Here is a 21553-nt window from a genome sequence, read left to right as displayed (position 1 = left end):
ATGTGTGCCTGTCTGTTTGTATGTATGTATGTGTCTTTGTATGTATGTGTGTCTTGTTTATGTGTCTGTATGTATGTATGTGTGCCTGTCTGTTTGTATGTATGTGTCTTTGTATGTGTGTATGTGTGTATGTCTGTCTGTATGTCTGTCTGTCTGTATGTATGTGTCTTGTGTGTGTGTGTGTGTGTGTGTATGTATGTGTCTGTCTGTGTGTCTGTATATATGTATGTATATGTACCTGACTGTTTATATGCATGTGTCTGTGTCTGTGTGTGTGTCGGTCTGTATGTGTGTGTGTCTGTATGTATGTGTGCTTGTCTGTTTGTATGTATGTCTTGTGTGTGTGTGTGTCTGTATGTGTGTATATGTCTGTATGCATCTGTCTTTATGTGTGCATGTGTGTCTCTATGTATGTATGTATGTGTGTCTCTATGTATGTGTGTGTGTGTTTGTCAGGGGGAGGGAGTGGGGGAAGAGGGGGGGGCACGGATCAGTTTTGCACCGGGGCCCCATGGATTGTGTGTACGCCACTGGTCCTGTACCTCTATATTTGATATGCTGTCACCCATCACGCATATCATTATTATTTTTTTTATTATTAGGATTTGTAAAGCGCCAACAAATTCCGTAGAGCTGTACAATGGGTGGACTAACAAACATGTAATTGTAACCAGACAAGTTGGACACACAGGAACAGAGAGGTTGAGTGCCCTGCTCAGTGAGCTTACATGCTAGAGCGAGTGGGGTATAGTGACACAAAAGGAAAGTGTAGTGTTGAAAAGTAGGTTGCTAGAGTAGTATTCACTGAGGGCTTAGTGTTTTTCTAAATTTTATTTTATAATGATAGTTGAGGGAGATAGCCCATATCCTCAAAGACATCGCTCTTACCTCAGTGGGCTGACATACACCATTTCGGACAGGTTTGCCCCTTTTTGGCTTTACAGTGATAAAACGGAATCATTGCCACAACCAGTAAGCCCCACTCTCTTGTCTCAGTGCTACATCATCTAATGTTTGGAGGTATGTGTCAGAAAAAGAAGCGGTTACTTCAGCTGCATCAAAATTGGTTCATGTCCTTATGGTATGTGGAGGTGCTTGATCCAATATAGGACTAAACACCGACGTGAGGATTTCTACCTTTCTTTTATAATTTTAGTCCTCACCAACACATGTCTCTTCAATATAAAAAGTCATTAAAATAATATAAAAAAATCTCAGCTTGTGACGGTTCACCCTCAAGGGGGTGTGGGGGGGCAAACAATGAGTGACTATTGGAAGTTAGTACTAATGCTGTCAGTAGAGTTACTGCTACTGCTGGTGGAAGAAATGTTGCTTGTGGTCACTGAAGCCTTAAATTAAAGGAACCCACTGGGTACCTATACCCATTACAGATGATCCTACGAGTGCCCTCGCACCATCCCATTGTAAGATGTCAAATAATTTCAGCACTGCTCACCGCATCAACTACTGCTCTGTGAGACGCAAACGCTCTTGCTCAGGAGTTTCCATTAGCTCTCCTGATCTGAGAACTGCTGTACGGGGCTAGCTCTTTGGTTGAGAGCATGAGCTGCTCTCTATAGTCAACCAGCTAACCCCTACTCTGCCAGGCTTAGCTCAGTGAAGAGAGCTCCCGGGTCTCAAAAAATAAATAGACGGGGAACGTACCACAGGTAAGAAGTTAAATCATTCTAAAATGCAAAAAGGCATCATGGCACTCGTGTTACAATAACCACTACAACTCTCTGTAGTTGCTATGGTGCTTGGAGTGTTTCTTTAATAATTCAAGAAGAATAAATGACTGTTTATAGCAATATTTATAATAAAATATATTATTGCTATTTTGGTTGAGCATGTTTTAACAAGATACATATGCTCTGTATGGTGTGAAATACTCTGTATAGTCTTTGAGGAAGTGCTCTGCCTGTGGGCAGCCCTGAGTATATATACATGATAGATAACAGTGAGCTGTATATTATGGGAAAGGAAATAATGCCATTGAATGCTTCTGGATTTCACAGAAACAAAATGCCTTTGTGTTGAATCCTATGATAAATTAACTCTACTCTACTGTTTCCAGAATGCTGTATATGTCATGTACATCAGTGTTTTTTCACTGAATCATCATAGACCAAAAATAATAACAATCTAAAAAGTGATTATCACATCTTCTCACATAGAAATGTTTTTTTTTTTGTCAATCTTTCTTTTATTAAGGCATGCGAGATGGGTTACAGAATAAAGAAAGGGAAATGTACGAGTGGTATACAATATAGGGTTAATACAGCGTTAACATTGATGATTTACATTTCCTGGATAGTAATGCCTCATTTTTGTTTTTATGTTGTTTAACGAAAACATATTATAAACATTATATCCTCCCCTCTGATGAGTTGTGGGCGAAATGCGCACGTCAGGGGAACTCGGTGGTCTTGAGGCTTCACCTTTATCTAACACTCCATGAATATCGGACACCATTCCTGCTTCATGACCCCGAGTTGGTTTAACCACTTATGCTTCAGGCAACACTATAATACTGCATCTATGGAGGATCAGATTCTCTGTCCTCTTTTCTGACTGTTGGGGGTACCAAATGGGGGTACCAATTATTTCCTTATCTCACATAGAAATGTTGATCAAATCTGGAACATTGGTGTTTACTAAGGGCGAGTTTCAGAAGTGCTGATTTATGAAGTGATACTTTGGCATTATTATCTATAATAGTAACAGCAATAATACATGTGTATTTAATGCATGGGCAACAATATAAAATTATAATTTCCTTCTCATTTTACAGCAATCGAGCCGTGTGTAAATGGTATCGACATTCACAGACACACGCAATACAATCTATCTATAGGAGAGACTTTCTCCCTAAAGTGCCCAGTCCGTTTCTGCTCTGAAGGAGCCCCCAATATGACTTGGTGCAAACATAATGGAGGCAGTTGTCAGCCTATAGATACCGACTCCAGGATCTCTTTTGAATGGACAGAATACAGAGCACACTATGCAGTTTATCTGCTGAAGTTTCAGTCAATTAATCTAACAGACAGTGGATTTTATGGATGTTCTGCAAAATACAAAGATCAACAAACTGTGGGGCACCTGGTAAGAATTAATATAGCTGGTAAGTTACAGAGTCTCGGTCTCACTTTGTATAATAACATGATTAAGCATTGCCCAGTCATCCATGTTTGAAGAGTCCTTGAGACACCTTGTCTTCTGGTTCCTATATGAATTATTCTGACTGTAAGGGATTATCTTATTAATAAGCATAACGTAGACAGCTCAGGGTCCACAAGCCTCCAGTCACCCTACAGTTATGATTCTATCTAACCCTAACCCCCTCACACCACAGTGAGGGAGCCCAATAATATCAAAACTTGGAATTAAACAATGTTTCTATATCTTCTCTTTTAATACAACATGTGTCCTGGCTGGGCCTTGACAGCACTGGATTGGGAAGTCATTTTAACTTGCTACATGTATAATATACATTAAAAAGAAAATTAAGCATTTCATAAAACAAAAAGTCAACCCAAGTTATATGTTTTTTTTCAATGTTTGTTCAGTTGCGTAGTTTCCAAAGAAGTGACGGTTCCCTTTTAATGGGATTTTAGCTGTCATAATGAACCTGGCATGACAGGTGTACTTTCATAGCACAATAAAGGTTTTGTGACAACTCTTGTGGTTTTGGGTTGTTTAGAATGGTAAACGCAGGCAGATGGAGAAGTTAAACGTCAGTACTGATAAGATAAGTATCATATGGAAAGAGCACCATAGACCCAGGTAGTTAAAACGTACTCCGTACAAATGAGAGACTAAAGGTAAGGTATGATGTTTACCATATATTTACTTTAATAGGCAGCTTGTCAACATTTTATTTTAAAAACAATCTCAAAAAATATATATTTGTCTAATTTTGTATACACCATTTCTAGCTATTAAAAGGACAGTATTTTGAGTTAGTTGTTCGGGGCGAATGATAGGGAGTGAATTCAAAGTTGCAGAACTGAAAAAAATTCTCCAAGTCAGCAAAGTTTTCAATTTGATTATATTGGTTTAAAATATGAAATTCGTTTTGAATTCCCAACCATTCACATTTCGACAAATAACCCTGCTGGTATTGAATAAATAACGTGTTATCTTAAGGTTATCGTATACTACCATAGTATTTAAGGGTTCTATCTCAAAATAAAATGACTCGATCATTTAACCTCTGCAAGCAAGATGCTTAGTGATTTTTGTAGAAGATATTGGGTATGGTGACAAAGAATGTCTCTGGGCTTTATGTGGTTAATGATAAGTTATACACCTGTATCGGAAGAGGTGTTTCGTGTCTGGTTTTCATGCACACACTGCAATAACTTAAAAACAACCAGCAGTAGTTGCAGTGCGCACGTTGATGGAAGGATTTCCTGTTACGGTTCAATAAGTGCATTTTAAAAAAAATGCAGATTTCTGAGCAATTATTAAAGTTCAAGAATACTGAGTTATCGAATTGTAGGTACTGAGATTATAGAAAAGTCATTCTTCCTGGAATGCTTTAATATTTAAAAAAAAAAAAATGCTATGTTACAGATTAGCATCCACGCGTTTTACTGTAACAAGAACACGTTCCAAGCATCTACATAAACACAAATATGCATAGAACAGCCTGTGAGACTGTGAGTTTGTGGATACATACATTTGTTTTCTAGCACTAGTTATACTTAATAGGCATTCCATAGAAAACATGGGGAATAGAAAAAGAATATGCTTTTGCATATATAGTTATTATATAAGTTATGTGATCTTTGCATAAAATCAAGTATCATATCAATCTAGGTGGTCATACACTGAAAAAATAACACCACGCACATTTGGTTTTACATTTTTTGAGGATTATACCAGCTTTAGGGTTACCAATGCCCAAGGTGAGCTAAGATTTAGAAATTATTCATATCATAGTCTTCATCAATATTCCCTTTAATCCCAATTCTTTATTAAAACGAACAAAAAAATTATATAAAAAAAAATGACAGTAACATTTATTTTACGTCAAAAATGATTAGTTAGCCATTAAAATGTCTTAATTTCTGCTTAGAGAACAGTGTATTTTTAAAGAGTCAATGGGTAGAATGTGGTAGATGGGCATACCAGAATCTAGAATCTAATGCTGCACTTGCGCAGTACCCTGCTGTCCCTGGATGAGGGACACCAGGAAAGTAAAACAGGACTGGACCCTGAAACCGGGACTGTCAGGATCTGCCAGGAGCTCCATACTCGGACTCCACACATGCAGTTTTGGTTTCCATATACTGTAAATATTTTCTTGATGACCAACCATTATTTATGGCCTTCTTGGCTCTCACATGCCTTCCCCCAAAGTGTGTACAAATTTATTGGGGGACAGTAGGATAAGTCAGGGAATTTTGTGTCTACATGTACTTGGCCCAGCTCCTCTTCTGACTGGTTCAGCTTACATTTTGGGACTGGCTGCACGATATCAAAGCAAGCAGTTACAATGGTCAGTCTGGACACACAGTCTGTTTCTCCATGGCAGATCAGGTTCTCTGTATAGTCAGTCTCGTCCTAGCTGAGGGTTGTCAGAAACCAAAACTCTCCATTTTTCATCACATTCTTCAGTTTTATTCCCATTTTAAAATTTTATAAACTTGAATTGTAATGGTTGTAATAAGCTAAATAAGTAAAGTCCCAATATAACAAACATGTTATTTTAATAGAAGACTACTCGGGGTTTTCATTGAAGTTGCTCTGTCCCCTTTCAGTATTTGCTAAAGATATATTTTTTTATGAAATACTGATCAAGACTGTGTTGTCATTTCACTGAAATTCCAACACAATCCAAAGATACTATAAGACAGGACTTGATGAGATTACTTTGTCTTATGCAGAGGAGGGAGGTTGATAAAATGTGGAGCTCCACTGTCAACTTTTGTCAAAGCCCAGCAGCCAGTCACAAGTGATAGCTATAGGCTAAAGGCATTGTTTATGGAGTCTCCTGTGTCCTCATAGGATCCTCCATAGATGCTAACGCATACACGAGAAGGCAAAGCTGACATGGCTCATGTCACATGTAAAGTCAGGAGGAAACCAGAAAAATGAATATGGCGGCAGCCCCGATGTACAGCTTAAGGAAAGAAATACCAACAGGCACCCTGAGGCCACTGGACCCACACTGGATCCGTCACTTTCAGTGGTCTTTGCAAAATATGAGAGATCTATTTTAAGTGCTCGCACCTCAAGTTCAGTGCACTACAAAATATTCCAAATATTACTCTGTAGTGAAAAACTATGTTTTGTTATTCTCATACTGTAGCGGTGCTTAAATAAACTAGAAGCAAACAATTTAATTCCTTCCAAGATATCTACAGCCTTCCTGAGTCAAACAGTAGAATATTAATTGGACTTCACACTTATTAATTTTTATCATGTTCAAGAAAAGGAGTTGTGAAAGGTCCCCAGTAACCTCGGAATATCATTGCCACTTTCATGATATGTCATTTCTTTAAATGAATTTGTGTTCCCAAAGTTTAACCATCCATACGAGAACAATTTAGACATAAAATGCAGTTATATGCACAGGATGCTTTCTGTCAATTTGGAGCCTGTCGTTTTGAGAATCTGTATACGTTATCTTTTGAAATATGCCTGTGTCTCGTGGTTTGACAAGTTTTAGAAAAACAAACAATTGAAGTGTTCCATCAAATCATTTGCTTAAAGTCACACACATCTCTGAATTGACACCACAACAAAGCTGTACATTTTGTTATTGAACAAATAAACGATATAATTTCCCCTTTCACTCATAGAACCACACACTATTCCCTCCTAGTCCAAAAACACAGAGCAGACACACAAACCATACACAAACACGAACTTACAGACAATATATTGGCCTCATGGAAGAATGTGAGATTAGAACTTGCAATGATTATTGACAATATTAGGTCACTTTAATTTTATACATTACACTCCAAACTACCTATATACAAAAGGACATTGTCACCTGTGCATTGCACCATAGAGGTTAAATAAATATTTAGCAAAGACCCCCAACAGTAACATATCTGGTGTGTGTTCATGGCCGCTGGGTGTAGGGTTCTACTTACTTCAAGCAGTCCCTTGTGAAGGCTACTATCTTCCTCCTGCTGGTCCTCTTCAGCTCCTGGCGGTTTATTTGCCTGGAGTCACATCAGTGCTATACTCTCAAGCATGTACAACACTGAGGTATATGGAGGATTCTGCAAGACCGCAAGAACCTACATTGGCAATTATAACACAATAAATACATATAGAGAATACAGCTGAAGATCTACAAAGAAAATAAAAAAAAATAGTGTAATACAGTTTTAAATATAAAGTATGCAGTAGGTGGATTGCACACACAAGATAGAGACTGGTATGTGTCGCCTTGGGCTGCCTTCCTTTGGAACAATGAGGGTCTAAATGAAGACCGCTTACCTCTGAAGGCAGCCATCACATAAGTAAAGAGGATAGGATTCCAAATTAAATTCAAATAGAAATGTGCTTTATTTTCTTATAACAATTAATATAAAAGTAATATAAAATTAGAACAAAAATAAAAGTATAAAACTATAGGCCCTACGCGTTTTGTCCTACATATAGGACTTCCTCAGGGACCAAAATTAAAACAGGTTAAACAACGTGTAAAAATATAAGCAGCAACATGGACAATTCCAAGGGAAGGCACCCCAAGGCGATACATACCTCTATCTTGTGAGTGCAATCCACCTAGTGCATACTTTATATTTAAAATTGTATTACACTATTGGTTTTTTATTTTCTTTGTAGATCTTAAGCTGTATCCTCTACGTATATTTGTTGAGTTATATTTGCTGTTATAAGGTTACGCTCTGTGATATCCCTTGAGGATGCTGTATTTACTCTATATAAGATACGTTGATCCTTTTTCATCCCACTTATCACAGATTGGCAAGGGATTGGTTTACATTTACTCCATAGACAGTGCTTGAATTCCACGGCCCTCACTCCCCATGTGACAGCTGTTGAAATTTCATAAAAGTTGATGGCTGATCTTTGCCTTTTGTCAACCACCGGCTTGTAAATAAGATAAAGTAGTCCCTATTTTGTTTTATGGCATCTTTGGCATCTTTGAATACCATTTTTCATAAATAACATAAATTTCTGAAAAAATGGAAGTGACGTCATTGCGCATGACGTCAGAATCAGGTGACCGGACGGAAAGTCACGTGATGCGGATGTTCAGCGGACCCGGAAGTGAAGACCGACGCCGTAAAAACGGCGCCAATTTTAAAGAGAGGAGCACTACTTAAAAGAAAGAAGAACAGCATCCACAACACACTTTGACAAAGACCTGGAGGTCGAAACGCGTTAGTGCTGTGGACTTTTTATTTCTCATGTTATTTTAAGCTTATTTTTATTTCCTATATTTTATCCAGTAAAGTTTTAATTTGCTTTTACCAAATTGGATATCCTGGAAATTATTGGAAGGCTGGAAAGAAGCTATCCTGTTTGGGAGTTTGAAAGCCTGAATAAGCTAATTATTCACCTGCTACTGAAGTCAGAGCCAGCTTCATGTGGCTCTGCATATTGTGAGTGACCCATTACCCTTGACTGATTAATGTTCCTTACATAACAGTATTACACTATGTATGTGTTTTTATTGTAGGAAAATCAGGAGGTGTTCCCCTCATTTTACTAAGCATACAGGTTTTTGTATATTTCCTTTGCACCCCCCTATACCTTTCTCTTTCACTTTAACTTGAGTGACATTTAGTGATTTTGGGCACTGGGGGTAGTTGCTTACTCTTTGGTTTAACGCGCCAATCCACCATTGTTGTGTTTGCATTTTACTGAGCTATACCCAGGGCCGGATTAAGAGCACAGTGGGCCTGGTGCTGACAATTATGATGGGCCTAATTACGGAATCTTATCGACCAAAAACACTAAAACAGTCATACCTCCCAAGCGTCATGTATCTGATGGAGATGGTGCTAGAGGGAAACTCATAGGATGCAAAAGAAAACACATACTCTATGCTTAATCTCTCTTTCATCTTTCAAGTAAATCCATAACCCCTAACAGCAGTGTCCAGTGAAGCAGGAAGTCAAAGGGTGGGGTAAAAGGGTGTGCCACTGGTGCGAGTCACGTTACCAGACCTGCCAAAAGGGGGTGAACATGCCCAAAAAGGGGGCATGTTTGTCCAAAGAATTGGAAGGTCAGCCTGGCATGAATGCATGTCAGGCTGCCTGCAAATCCTGCAGGCTGTCCAACTAAGGGCATACTATGCAGGCAGCACCCTGAGCTTGACATAAATGCGTCTAATGATGCACTCACTCCATGCTTTCTAAGGACTTTACCCTAGCACTCGCTGGTTCACTTGTCTCCTTACCTTCTTACTAGCAGGCAGAAGTTCCTGGTATATAGTCTGAGACAGAGAGAAGGTGTATGTAGTGAGTATAGAAGAAAGGGAACATGCCACAGTGTTAGAGAGACCAACGTCTGCATTACCTAAACTAATTTTATTGTCAGCCAGTCCACACAAGTTTGTTCCCATACATCCCTCTTAAGCTTCCAAACTTAAAGGGACACTATAGTCACCAGAACAACTACAGCTTATTGTATTTGTTCTGGTAAGTAGAATCCTTCCATTCAGGCTTTTTGCAGTAAACACTGTCTTTTCAGAGAAAATAACTGCTTTGGCCGCTCCTTAGATGGCTGCTAGAGGTTCTTCCTGGGGCAGTACTGCCTAGTGTGCAGCACTGCCATTCAGTGTCTCCACCCTCTGCATGCAGACACTGAACTTTCCTCATAGAGATGCATTGATTCAATTTATCTTTATGAGGAGATGCTGATTGGCCAGGGCTATGTTGGACTTGTGCTGGCTCTGCCCCTGATCTGCCTAGTTGACAGTCTCAGCCAATTCTATGGGGAAGTATTGTAATTTGCTCAGACCACCACTTCTGATGATGTTAGCAGACAGTCAGTTCAGAGGCAGAGCCACCAGCTGCAGACTTGAATACAAGTAAGATTTTACTATATTTAGGGAGGCAAGAAGGGGCCAGGGTGGTGGTTTTAACATAATAGGGTCAGAAATACATGATTGTGTTCCTGACCCTATACTGCTCTTTTAAGCAAGAGTATGTGAAGAGTAGTTAAGGTTGCCACCTTTCTTGGAAAAAATACCAGCCTTAATCATTTGTATAATTAGTTATGCGTGACATTGCATGATGTAAATCACAAGGAGTGACATCAGAGAAAATTCTGTAAAATCACCAACAAACTACTCACAGTTTGATTCTGCTGTATAGATGGATTGCTCCCAGTGTCTCCCTGTCTCCCAGTGTCTCAGTCTCGCAAGTCACCCAGTGTCTCAGTGTCCCTATGTATCACAGTGTCAGTGTCCCCATGTCGCCCAGTCCCCTAGTCTCCCAGTGTCTCAGTTTCCCCATTTCTTCCAGTGTCCCAATGTCTCAGTGTGTCCCCATGTCACTAGGATACTGGGGATACAGTGAGACATGGGGACACCGAGAGACATGGGGACACTGAGACATTTAGGGAAACTGGGTGAAATGGGGACACTGAGAAACTAGGGACACAGACACTGGGAGACATGGGGACACTAAAACATTTGAGGACACTAAGACACCAGGGACACAGAGACATGGGAACACAGAGACACTGGGAGACTAGGGGATACTGGCTGGGAGACAGACACTTGGGGACACTGGGAGACATGGGGAAAGTTGTGGACATAGACATGGGGACACTGGCACATATAGGGACACTGGGAGACATGGGGACACTAGGCACACTGAGAGACATGGGACACAGACACTGGGAGACTTGGGCACACTAGGGACACTGGTTGGGGGACATGGGGACACTGGGAGACATGGGGACATAGTGTCTCCCAACGTCCCTATGTCTCACAGCGTCCCCATGTGTCTCAGCATCCCCATGTGTCCCAGTGTCTCAGTGTCCCCATGTTTTCCAGTGTCCCCAAGTGTCTCAGTGTTCCCAGGCCTCCCAGTGTCTGTGTACCCATGTGTCCTACTGTCTCAGTGTCCCCTAGTGTCTGGTTCCTCTAGTGTATCAGTGTCCCCATATGTCCCCTAGTGTCTAAGTGTCCCCTAGTGTCTCAGTGTCCCCATATTTTCAAGTGTCTCAGTGTCCCCATGTTTTCCAGTGTCCCCAAGTGTCTAAGTGTTCCCAGGTCTCCCAGTGTCTGTGTCCCCATGTGTCCTAGTGTCTGAGTGTCCCCATGTGTCCCTGCTGCCTTCCCCCCCATCCCTCACTTACCTGAGCTGTATAGCTGCTGTCTGGACTCTGTGCTGTGTAGCTGCTCCCCCACGGATCAGTGAGTAGTATAGATAGGCAGGGAGGGATATGCTGTAACTTCCTGTCTCTGCCGCTCTCCACAGACAGTGACCCCTACTGGCTGGTGCTGGTATTGCAGAGTAATCTCCTTTTATTCTGAGAAAAATACCTGCATTTCAGGTGGCAAACCTAAGAGTAGTGTGTGTAAAAAATATATATATATATTTTTTTAAATGGGCCTATTCCATGGGCCTGGGCCTGGGCCTGGAGCTGCAGCTCCATCAGCCCCTATGTTAATCTGGCCCTGGCTATACCTATCTATCTTTAATTCAAGTTATACACAGATGGCATGTTTGATAGCTAATGTGTACCGATGAGGGACGTTTACCTCGCATGATTATTGATCAACTCCTTTAAGTCACAACTATGTATCTCACAGCATAAGGTCATATATGTTCATCCTGACTACTTAATTTTTAAAAATGTGCAAAACTTTCTATGCCATAATACTGTTTTCATGTGTATACCACCCAGTTTGCTCCAGCTGCTGTGGCAAGCAAACACAATTGTTAATCACATGCACAAATAAAATAAAGAATTAAAAAAAATAAAAAAATAAATTGTAAAGCTCACGGACTATATATAAATTGGCCATAGACCATCCAAACGGGCTACAGTAGAGAATATAGATCCATTCTAGAACAGGGGGAGGCAACCTTCAGCACTCCAGATGTTGTGTACTACATCTCCCATAATTCTCTTACAGCCATAATGCCGGCAAAACATCAGGGAAATATAGTCCACAACATCTGGAGTGCGGAAGGTTGTTTACCCTTATTCTAGAATATCACACTCTATAGATATTTTGCTTGAGTTTTCGCTGAATCTTTAGACATATTAACTTATTCAGACAATTCTTTTATGAGAGGCCTGGGCTGGGAATGAGCTTAGCAAAGTGAAAAGGGAAACAACTGCGGCATAGTCAAGGAGATCAAAGGTCTAACCCCCATTATAAAGACAGACTTGCACCCTGTACTCACCTGTCCAAGCTATCAAATAGTCTGGAGCAGTCCTAAGAGACGCTTGAGTGTTGGACTTGGGTGGAGATGAGCCCCCTCTGTCTTTCTCTTCAGACATGTGTATCGATTGTGCTGGAGTTTGCTTCTCCTGATAGCTTGCTACCAAGGAAGAAGGAAGGGATGCCATAACCTCCCATAGCAGCCCCAGAGACTTCTCCAGGCAGATGATGAATATGAGAGGTCCTCCTCCCTGTCACTCTTTCAGTACTCTCTAGTCCATCCAATACAGGGGGGTGGGGGAGGGGGATGAGGGGCTCACGGTTACCGTAATCTTCCCAAAGCTGTAGTTGCTCCTAGAAAGCCACACACAGGAGATCTAGTTCTGCCAGGGATCCCTACTGAAACTGTGCTAGCCTTTCAATATTTACAGACACGTGCCCAGTCGCTGTGTTGTGGATGTGTGAAGTGCTCTTTTGAGTGTGCTCAGGAAAGTCCTAGCCAAGGACTTATAGCTGGAAAAGTAGGCCACAGATAGGCCACAGGGCTGCCCCAGCAGAATGCTAAGAAAAGGACACAGGGTTATCACCAACATGCACAGAGTACATGCCCCTAAGGTTGCAGTATTTCAGTCATCAAGATTAAGGTGAGCAATCAGAAAGTCATGAAAAAAGGCTATATTTCAGTAAATATTCGTGGGATCGAGCAAACTGTGACAAGCTCTGCCATCAAATTGTTTTTAATAGTTTAGTAGATAAACCCCAAACACAGCATATATGTATTTTTTTATGTTTTCTTTGTGGATATATGGAAAAAGCAGCTTGCAAAAGTTGCCTACCTGCTCAGTGGTAGAACTAAAGTAGAGAGGGCACTGGTGCAATCATTTATTTTTGGTCTCCCCTACCGCAGGATGGAAAAAGGGTAGATCCTCATCTGTCGTATAACTCCCATAATGTTCTGGGGATCGATTATTTGCCCATTCTTGTAGGGTAGTACTTAGCACTGAGCAGTGTTTGGATGTGAGCATTTTTGTATGGAGTATATGGTTTGGGAATGTAGCAATGTACACACTCAGATACACATGATGATACTCATATAGATACAAACAGTGACACACATACAGTCACACAGATAGATACACATTTGAATATAGAAAATAATCAAAGCTTGATAAAGGCCCTAAGGGGTCAAAACGTTGCTGTTTGATTCCTTGTTCCAATAAAGATTGCCTATATTTTGGAATTTGCTGGAGTGCCTGGATTATTTTCAATATTCAAATGTTACAATTGGTCCTTTTTGGTACTGGGACTTATCCACTAGAGCACCTTGAATTCCAGACGAAGGATTGAGTGCACTTCTATCACCTACATATACAGATAGATACACAGACACACAGATACACATAGAGAACACATACTCACAGATAACATAGATAACATACATACATATACACAGAGATAAAACATAGGCACACATAGATAACACATATGCACATAACACATACACACACAGATAACATATACACATACAGATAACACACATACTTATAACAAATATACACACACAGATAATACATATACACACAGAGATGGATTCATTTTATTGGTTTTTTTTTTAAATATTTTATTTTATTTTGTTTTATGTTGCAAGTATAAGCATGTAGTTAGCCTTATGAGAAGCATATGGTTGCCTGCGCAGAGGCATTCATATAAAATATGCAGTTACATTAGGTTTAACAGGCATGTGCTTAATATTTCAAGTTGACTTCTCTCATGCTGTGACATAGGGCTAGATTACAGTATACTTGTTTTTTATCGTCCAGCGATGCAGTGCTAGGTATAAGCAATTAGGTGAAATTGCTTCAGGAGAGACATAGCGTTGCCTGCGCTGAGGCACAAAGTCAGTCGTTAAATGCAGTTTCTCGTTTTGTTTGGTTGTATTGGTAGGTACTTGTCTTGTGTGTAGGTAAGTGTTGTGTTGCCTGTGCATAGGCTCTTAGTATAGGCATGGAATATAGTATGTGCGCCCATGTGGTGGTTTTATCAATTTTTTTATGTTGCACGGATAGTCGCTAGTGTGCCAGAAGCCTGTTGTGTCTGTGTATGTTATTCTCTGTGTAGGTTGCTTAGAGAGGCTGCTGTTGTCCAACCGATGTCGCTGGTGGCTGCGGGATCGGTGCACGTGTGTGACAGTGCTCCGTGTGGGGTGTGTGTCTCCCTCATTGCTGCCCTCCGGCGCCTGGTAGTGCCAGTGGTTGCGCTGGGGGGGGGGGGGCGTGTGGGAGCAGGTGTCTCGGGTAGGCAGGTCGCAGTATCTCGTGTTGCTACCTTCTCTTAAGTAGTGTGTGGTCATGAGGTTATGTCGTCGTGTGGCGGTGAAGCGTGGCTCGGGGTCTCGTATTGGGCTGATCTGTGTGGGCTGTTGCCTTGTTGGGGCCCGGTCCGTAGTATGGTTCATGTTGCCGTCAGTCAGTGATTGGGTTGTGTGTGGTTGACACACACTGGGGGGGGGGAGGGTGGAGTAGGGGGGCGTAGGGGTAGAGGAGTGGGAAAAGGAAAGAAGGGGGGGTATTGAAGAGGGCGACCAGCCCAGAGGCCGCCCCAGGGGCAAGCGCCCGGTTGTCCTGTCGTTGCGTGTCCCAGATTTATAGTGAGTTCAGGCATAGTAGGAACTCATCTGTGGCGATGTGTCGTATCCAGTGGAACCATCTGGTCATGAGCTTTTCTTTTGCTGCTGCCGTGGTGGCTTTCAGGTCCTCGAATTTTCTTGTGTCCTCCACCTCCTCCACCCAGCGTCTGAGTGAGGGGGGGTTGTGGCATGTTTTCATTTCTTTTTTTCAATAAAATTGTGGTATATGGCACTGCAAGATACTCTATATGTAGGTACGTTTGGTAGTTGGCACTGAGTGATCTGAAGGCACAGGAAGTGAAGGTTGGTGAGCCTGAGAGGTGTGCAAAGACTCTGGCACCCACTGCCCTGCAACCAGGTCATGATCTGCGACATGTGGATCTGGGCTGTGCAGGTCTCTGCAGTATAGTCCCGATATCTCTAAAGTCAGCCACGGCGTGTGTTTCTTGAGAGTAATGACCCATAGCCGGCATACAAGCTTATGAAGTAGGAGGTGAAGGAGTGGAGGCAATCTCCTTACAAGCTAGCCTACTGTACTAGCTAGGCAGTACTCTAGGCCTGAAACCTTAAGTGTGAGGTACACCCCAGGCCTGGGTGTCCGTTGCAGATGTTTTGGGGTTAGAAAGAAAGGCAGCTTGCCTTGTAGAATCAAGCTAGGTGGTTTTTGAAGCTGGATGGTATTTTGGATGGCCGATATCCTCAAGCTGATAGAAATTACGTCCAATCAGATCATTTAGCAAGCTCCGACCCTGGGATTTATGGATTTTTATTTGCCCTTTTTTGGGGGCTGAAGAACAGAAGAATTTGAAGAAAGAAGATTTCAGATGGGTAATCATAATTTTTTTTTTTTTAGGTATTAGAGTTATTGCACCCCGTGCCACCACTATTTTTAGGTTGAGGAGAAGTATGTAGGGTAGTTTATTTATTAGGGGTTGTCTAGGGGATTGGGACCCCTAGCTACCTAGCGGGGTTGGACATACTAATATTTGGAATGCACAATAGCATGTCTACCCCCCTGTTTAATTAATTAGAATCCCCAGCTGATATTCATGGGAGAGAGCTAGCTGGAGAGGCCCTTTCCCCTGAATATTATAATTAGGGCCACCATCAGATGCAAATGGACTAGGGGAATTTATTAGGTCCTCCACCTGTTTACTAATATTATTAGGGCCCCATCTGTCACCAATGGCTGGGAGCTATGGGGGAGCACTAGACTCTCAACAAAATATTATGATAGCCCTCATCTGCTGACCATGGGGGACGAGTGGGGGGGGGGAGCGAGGGGGGGGGGGGGGTGGACACTGATCTTTTCACCATGCCTTATTTTTTTTTAAAGTCCCTCAACCGATGTTCAAGAGTGTGGGCTCTGTTGATGCTTTGTCCCCCTGATATTTTACAGGCCCAATTTCAAATGGCTGCCCAATCACTAGGTTTAGACATTTAGTAGACATGATGTTTGGCAGGCTGGGGCAATGGGAAGTGTTACACTTCCTTTATTGTCAAATGAGGGTCTTATTGACCTCCATACACTATTTATTTATGAATTAATTTGTTTTTATTTTTATTTTATTTGACAATTTTTATTTTATTGGGGTACAGAAAGGAAAATGGGATAGGGGAAATTGCAGATAAGCCATAGTATATCACATCTGTACATCACATTGTTATAGCATAGTTTTAACAACACATGTTCATTCGACTTTCGACTTTCTGTAACGTTAGGTGATCAACCTCGGTTTAATGTTGTGAATCAGAGTGGGGGCGGGACGCAGGTGACTGGTGTGAGGGGCACAAGGCGGGGTGTCCGATGAAGGGATTAGGTACGCTTGCAATTGTGCCCCTTCCCTCAACCCCCCCGCCCCTGTCCCTGTCCCTAGTTTATTGTTCGCTCTTTAGGCCTTTGTCCCGGAGGTCATACAGTACTATGATTTATTGGGGAGTTATTGTCCCCTCTTTTACTCCAAGTGATTTACTGATGCTCGCGCCGTCGAGGCTTGTCATTCCTCGTTGCGCTCCCATGTAGATGGGTCATAACCCTTCCTTTTGTGGCTATCTACCGTATGGGAAAGGGGGAGGGGGAAGTAACTGGGTCTAACAGTGGAACTAGTATGTCTTCACTGAGATGTCTCGATCTGCTCAGTCGTCTTCGTCTTGTCTCTTTTGGCTACTGTAGGGAATTATCTAGAGGCCCGTCCCCTACATAAGCTGTCCAGAGTTCTTTTGCTGTGGTGCTCCCTATACCCACTTTCAGTTGGTGCAACACTATTGTCTCATAGTCTAGTGTTGTGGAAACCAATGTGGTTACTTCCGCTATGGAGGGGATCGTTGGGGTTTTCCACTGACGTGCCAATAGCGTGGAGGCAGAGGAGAGGATGAGGAATGTTAGTTTAGATATACACCGTGGCATGTTAGGAGGTAAGAGTTTGAGTAAAAAGGTTTCAACCCTGTATTCTAAGATGCACCCTGTGGCCCCCCGTATCAACTCTTCTACTTGTTTCCAGTATGACTGGACCAAAGCACATGTCCACCAGATGTGGAGCATTGTCCCCTCCTGGGTTAGGCACCTCCAGCATTTGTTGCTCGTGTTTGGGTACATTTTCCTGAGTCGTGCGGGTGTCATATACCACCTATAGAGTATTTTTCGGGCTGACTCCAGAAGGGAGGCGCACAAAGTGAGACCCTTGTGGGTTGTGTAGATGTGGTTCCATTCATCTTGTGTGAGGTCTCTGCCTATGTCTTTGTGCCAATCTGATTGGAACCGCCACTTAGGTTCAGTATTGTGTTAATTTATTTTTTTAACTATATAATGCTAGCAAGCATTGGCCAACCACCACATAGTTAACCCTTGCATTGCCAAGTATTAATTAACTATTTGCGTGCTGGATGCTATGCTGTCAGTGGGCAAACAGGACTTAAAATTATTGCTTGCGAGCATGAAAGCAAGTGAACGATAATTTGCAAATATGTATCCGCCTGGATGCATGCATTCAGTACCACATTTTGTAAAAACTGGAGCTTTCTCAATCTTCTGAATCCTATACTTTGTGTAGGATTTGGATGCGAAATCCGGACACAAAATGCATCCAGGCAATTTCTGCAGATTCGTTCGGGTTGACCGAATTCTGACCATATTGGGTTTTAGTAAATATGCGAATTGCCTATGTGGTCAGGATTCGGTCCTTTTCACCTGATTTTGTCCATTTGGACAAAATCTGGTGTTTATTAGTGCATAACCCTATTAATTAACAAAATACAAATAACTCCGCAGGGTGTTAAATTCTCTCTGTCACTGCATAAATTCAGTCTGTGCTACTAGCCGGTCTTTAAAAGTTACTTGCCAGCGCAAGCACTGAGGGTGAGTGGCATACACACCAGGGTTGAATTTCTACTTTCCAGGAATACAATTTCACTCAACAATTGGAAATGTTTAATATATATATATATGATTGCACTGATTTATTTATATATATTTATATATTATTGTGCTGATAAGAATGGGGTGTTCCTATGGCAACCCATCCCTAAACTTACTCCAAAGCAAGTCATGTTGTTACCAATATGACAGCTTTAGACTGTATTCTTATTTTATGGTAGAGCCTCGTGTAACTGTACAATAAATGCAGCTGAAAACGTTAATATCTCTTATACCCTTATTTTTCACCGATACGTTTGTATACTTAATTTCATAGCAATTGAGGAAATAAGCTTAAAAAAAGGAAGTTCGGCCGAAACAGAAAACAGTTTTGCTCACACTGAAGCTTAGTGATGAAACTTACCGAGAATTAACTATTAGCAGTGAGTTAATGACATATATCTTAGGAGATATGAGATTTCGTAACCACACTTGATGAAATCTATCACAGGGAGGAAATTCTAAACGAAGTTTAGATTGTGTGGAACCTGTGTTACTGCTACACGATTCGCATAGCAATCTGTTACAATACAGCATGGTTCGTTATCAGAGGAAGAGTCAGACTGGGTTACTCTCTGCTCCATGTTAAATCCAGTCATTCTTTGTTTGGTACTTTATGCCTGTCATACATTATAATTAACATGGGGATCTGGCCAACCAAGCCAAGTAACGATCATGTTGTTTCAGAAAATCCAGGAACTACGATGACTCCTCCAAGTAAGTGTGCGGGGTCTATGGATTGGGGAACTTATCGCTCTCTCTATCTGTCTCTCTACCATAGTCCTCTTTATCTCTCTTCGTCCCACTAATCTCTCTCATTCTCTCTTTACTTTTCCCCTTTCTCTCCATCACTCTCTAACAATTGTTGCTCTCTTCCTCTTCTTTGCTTATATTTCTCTCACTCCTTCAGTTTTTACAGCCAGGCCCTTCATGTTTTATCTTACTCTCTCTGCCTCTATCCTCCCTCCCTTTCTCCTTATATCTCTTTATTTGCTTTTCTTATCTCTGTCTCATCTGCCTCATTGTCTCTTTCTCTCTCTCGCTTTCCTCTCTCTATCATTAAGTCAAATCAGCTTTTTGGCCCGATAAGGCACAGTGCTTAGGGAATGGGTTGTAGGATGTTTCCACTTTCTCTGAGGATTTATATAGGAGTAGGAGAGTTGTAAGAAGGGGATATCAGTCTTTCTAGGGGGTTGTGCCCTATCTTTATGTCACGCTGTGATGGATTTTTAATTTTGCTTCCTCATCAATGGAGCTGAATGAAGACATTAGAGAGCTTAAAGGGATACTAAAGGCATCAAAACAACTTTCCTTTAATGAAGCAGTTTTAGTGTATAGATCATACCCAACAGTATCATTGCTCAATTCACTGCCATTTAGAAGTTAAATCACTTTTGTTTCTGTTCATGCAGCCCTAGATACACCTCCCCTGGCAGTGACTCATGCAAGCTGCATGAAAAATATGGTTTAATTTTCAATAAGATGTTGACCTATTTTAAAGGTTTTTATCTCCTACTCTGTGAATTGAACTTTAATCACACACAGAATGCTCCTGCAGGGTCTAGCAGGATAGTAACAAACATGAGATGAGAAATTCTAAATTAAACAGAATGTGGAATAAATGAAGTTTAAACATTAGATTAATCTTTACAGGAAGTATTTCAGAAGGCTGTGTAAGTCCCATTTAAGGAGGTGTAACTAGGGCTGCATAAACAAAATGATTTAACACCTAAATGGCAGATAAGTGAGCAGTGAGATTGCAGGGGCATGATCTATACACCAAAACTGTTTAATTAAGCTAAAGTTGTCTTGGTGCCTACAGTGTCCCTTTAACTTTTTAAAATTTATTCTGATGACTGTAGTGCAAATTGTTGTTTATCAGAGACCATGTCTGGATTACTCTTTTAACCTGGGGAGAGCCAAGTGAATGGTCTCAAATTAGTTTTTGCTCCATTGTGCCATTATAGAGGAAACCTATTCCAAGGCATATCAGACTGATCCCACCCATAAGAGCAGTCCAGAAAAAATTGTGGGCAACTTCTCTCTGCACTACAGATACAGAAACCCCGGACAATCATTTCAGTCTTCTTTGGGCCTCGTCAGCAAGGTGTAGCTTATCCTCCTCTAGAAACAGGGAGCATGGGGTACACATCTGGAATAGCCTTTTATCTTGGGGAGAGCCAAGTTAATGCATTGCAACAAAACAGAGAATATGAAAACTCTGAGAATGGACAAAGGTTTAGAGAAACTCAATAGCTTGTCCTTCAGTAAATTTCCACTCAGGGAACCGATTCTCGGTACTTTCTTGCACCATGTTTTTTTGCTCTCCCCAAAGGTTAATTCAGACGTGAACCCCTTGCTCACTGTACCTCGAGGAGTATTGCCTAAACTTCACTGACTATTACTAACAAGGTTGCAGTTATCATATGGGGTTGCTGTATCTCTCATACTTGCATTTTGGATCTAGACTACCTTTTAGGGTGGGATCAGGCTAATAACCAAGTGGCCCTGGTTCTTTTTGTAATGGCACAAGATAAACTAAAACTGGCTTGAGATCTGAGCAGGGACACACCAAAGACAGACTACTTGAGCTATTGTCCGAACTTTTCAGTACTCTCTTGCACTTAGTTTTTTTGGTATATGTTGGTTTAATAAGCTGTTATGTATTGGTGTGTGTGTGTGTGTGGGGGGGGGGGGTGTTAGACTGGTCTGTAAATTTAATGTTTTGATTGGCTGGTCTGTATGTCTTGGTTTGATAGACTGGTGTATATATGTATTGGTTTGGTAAGCTGTTCTGTGTATCTTCATTTGATTTACTGGTGGTCTGTAGGGGTTGGTTTGATTGGCTGGTCAGTATGCGTTAGTTTGATGGACCGGTCTGTATGGGTTGGTTTGATCGGCTGGTCAGTATGCGTTAGTTTGATGGACCGGTCTGGATGGTTTGATTTGATTGGCTGGTCAGTATGCGTTAGTTTGATGGACCGGTCTGTATGGGTTGGTTTGATTGGCTGGTCAGTATGCGTTAGTTTGATGGACCGGTCTGGATGGTTTGGTTTGATTGGCTGGTCAGTATGCGTTAGTTTGATGGACCGGTCTGGATGGTTTGGTTTGATAGACTGGTCTGTATGTGACCTATTTGTGACCTATTTTGCAGTTTAAATGAGAAGACAAG

General features: G+C 41.5%; 1 protein-coding gene across 2 annotated transcripts in view; it reads left to right on the top strand.

The window, feature by feature from the left end:
- Positions 1-21553, top strand: part of LOC134586616 (B- and T-lymphocyte attenuator-like) — a 35147-nt gene that overhangs the window by 7946 nt on the left and 5648 nt on the right. Inside the window, exons 2-3 of one of the 2 annotated variants that reach the window (XM_063442250.1) lie at positions 2795-3124; positions 19069-19098. In XM_063442250.1, the coding sequence (XP_063298320.1) occupies positions 2795-3124; positions 19069-19098 (360 nt within the window). The remainder of the gene's footprint in view (positions 1-2794; positions 3125-19068; positions 19099-21553) is intronic. The other variant, XM_063442259.1, reaches the window with a different exon arrangement.

Source organism: Pelobates fuscus, chromosome 1 (assembly GCF_036172605.1).
Source record: "Pelobates fuscus isolate aPelFus1 chromosome 1, aPelFus1.pri, whole genome shotgun sequence".
Lineage (NCBI taxonomy): Eukaryota > Metazoa > Chordata > Amphibia > Anura > Pelobatidae > Pelobates > Pelobates fuscus.
The sequence above is the reverse complement of the archived record's forward strand: the minus strand, read 5'-3'. Positions and strand labels throughout refer to the sequence as shown.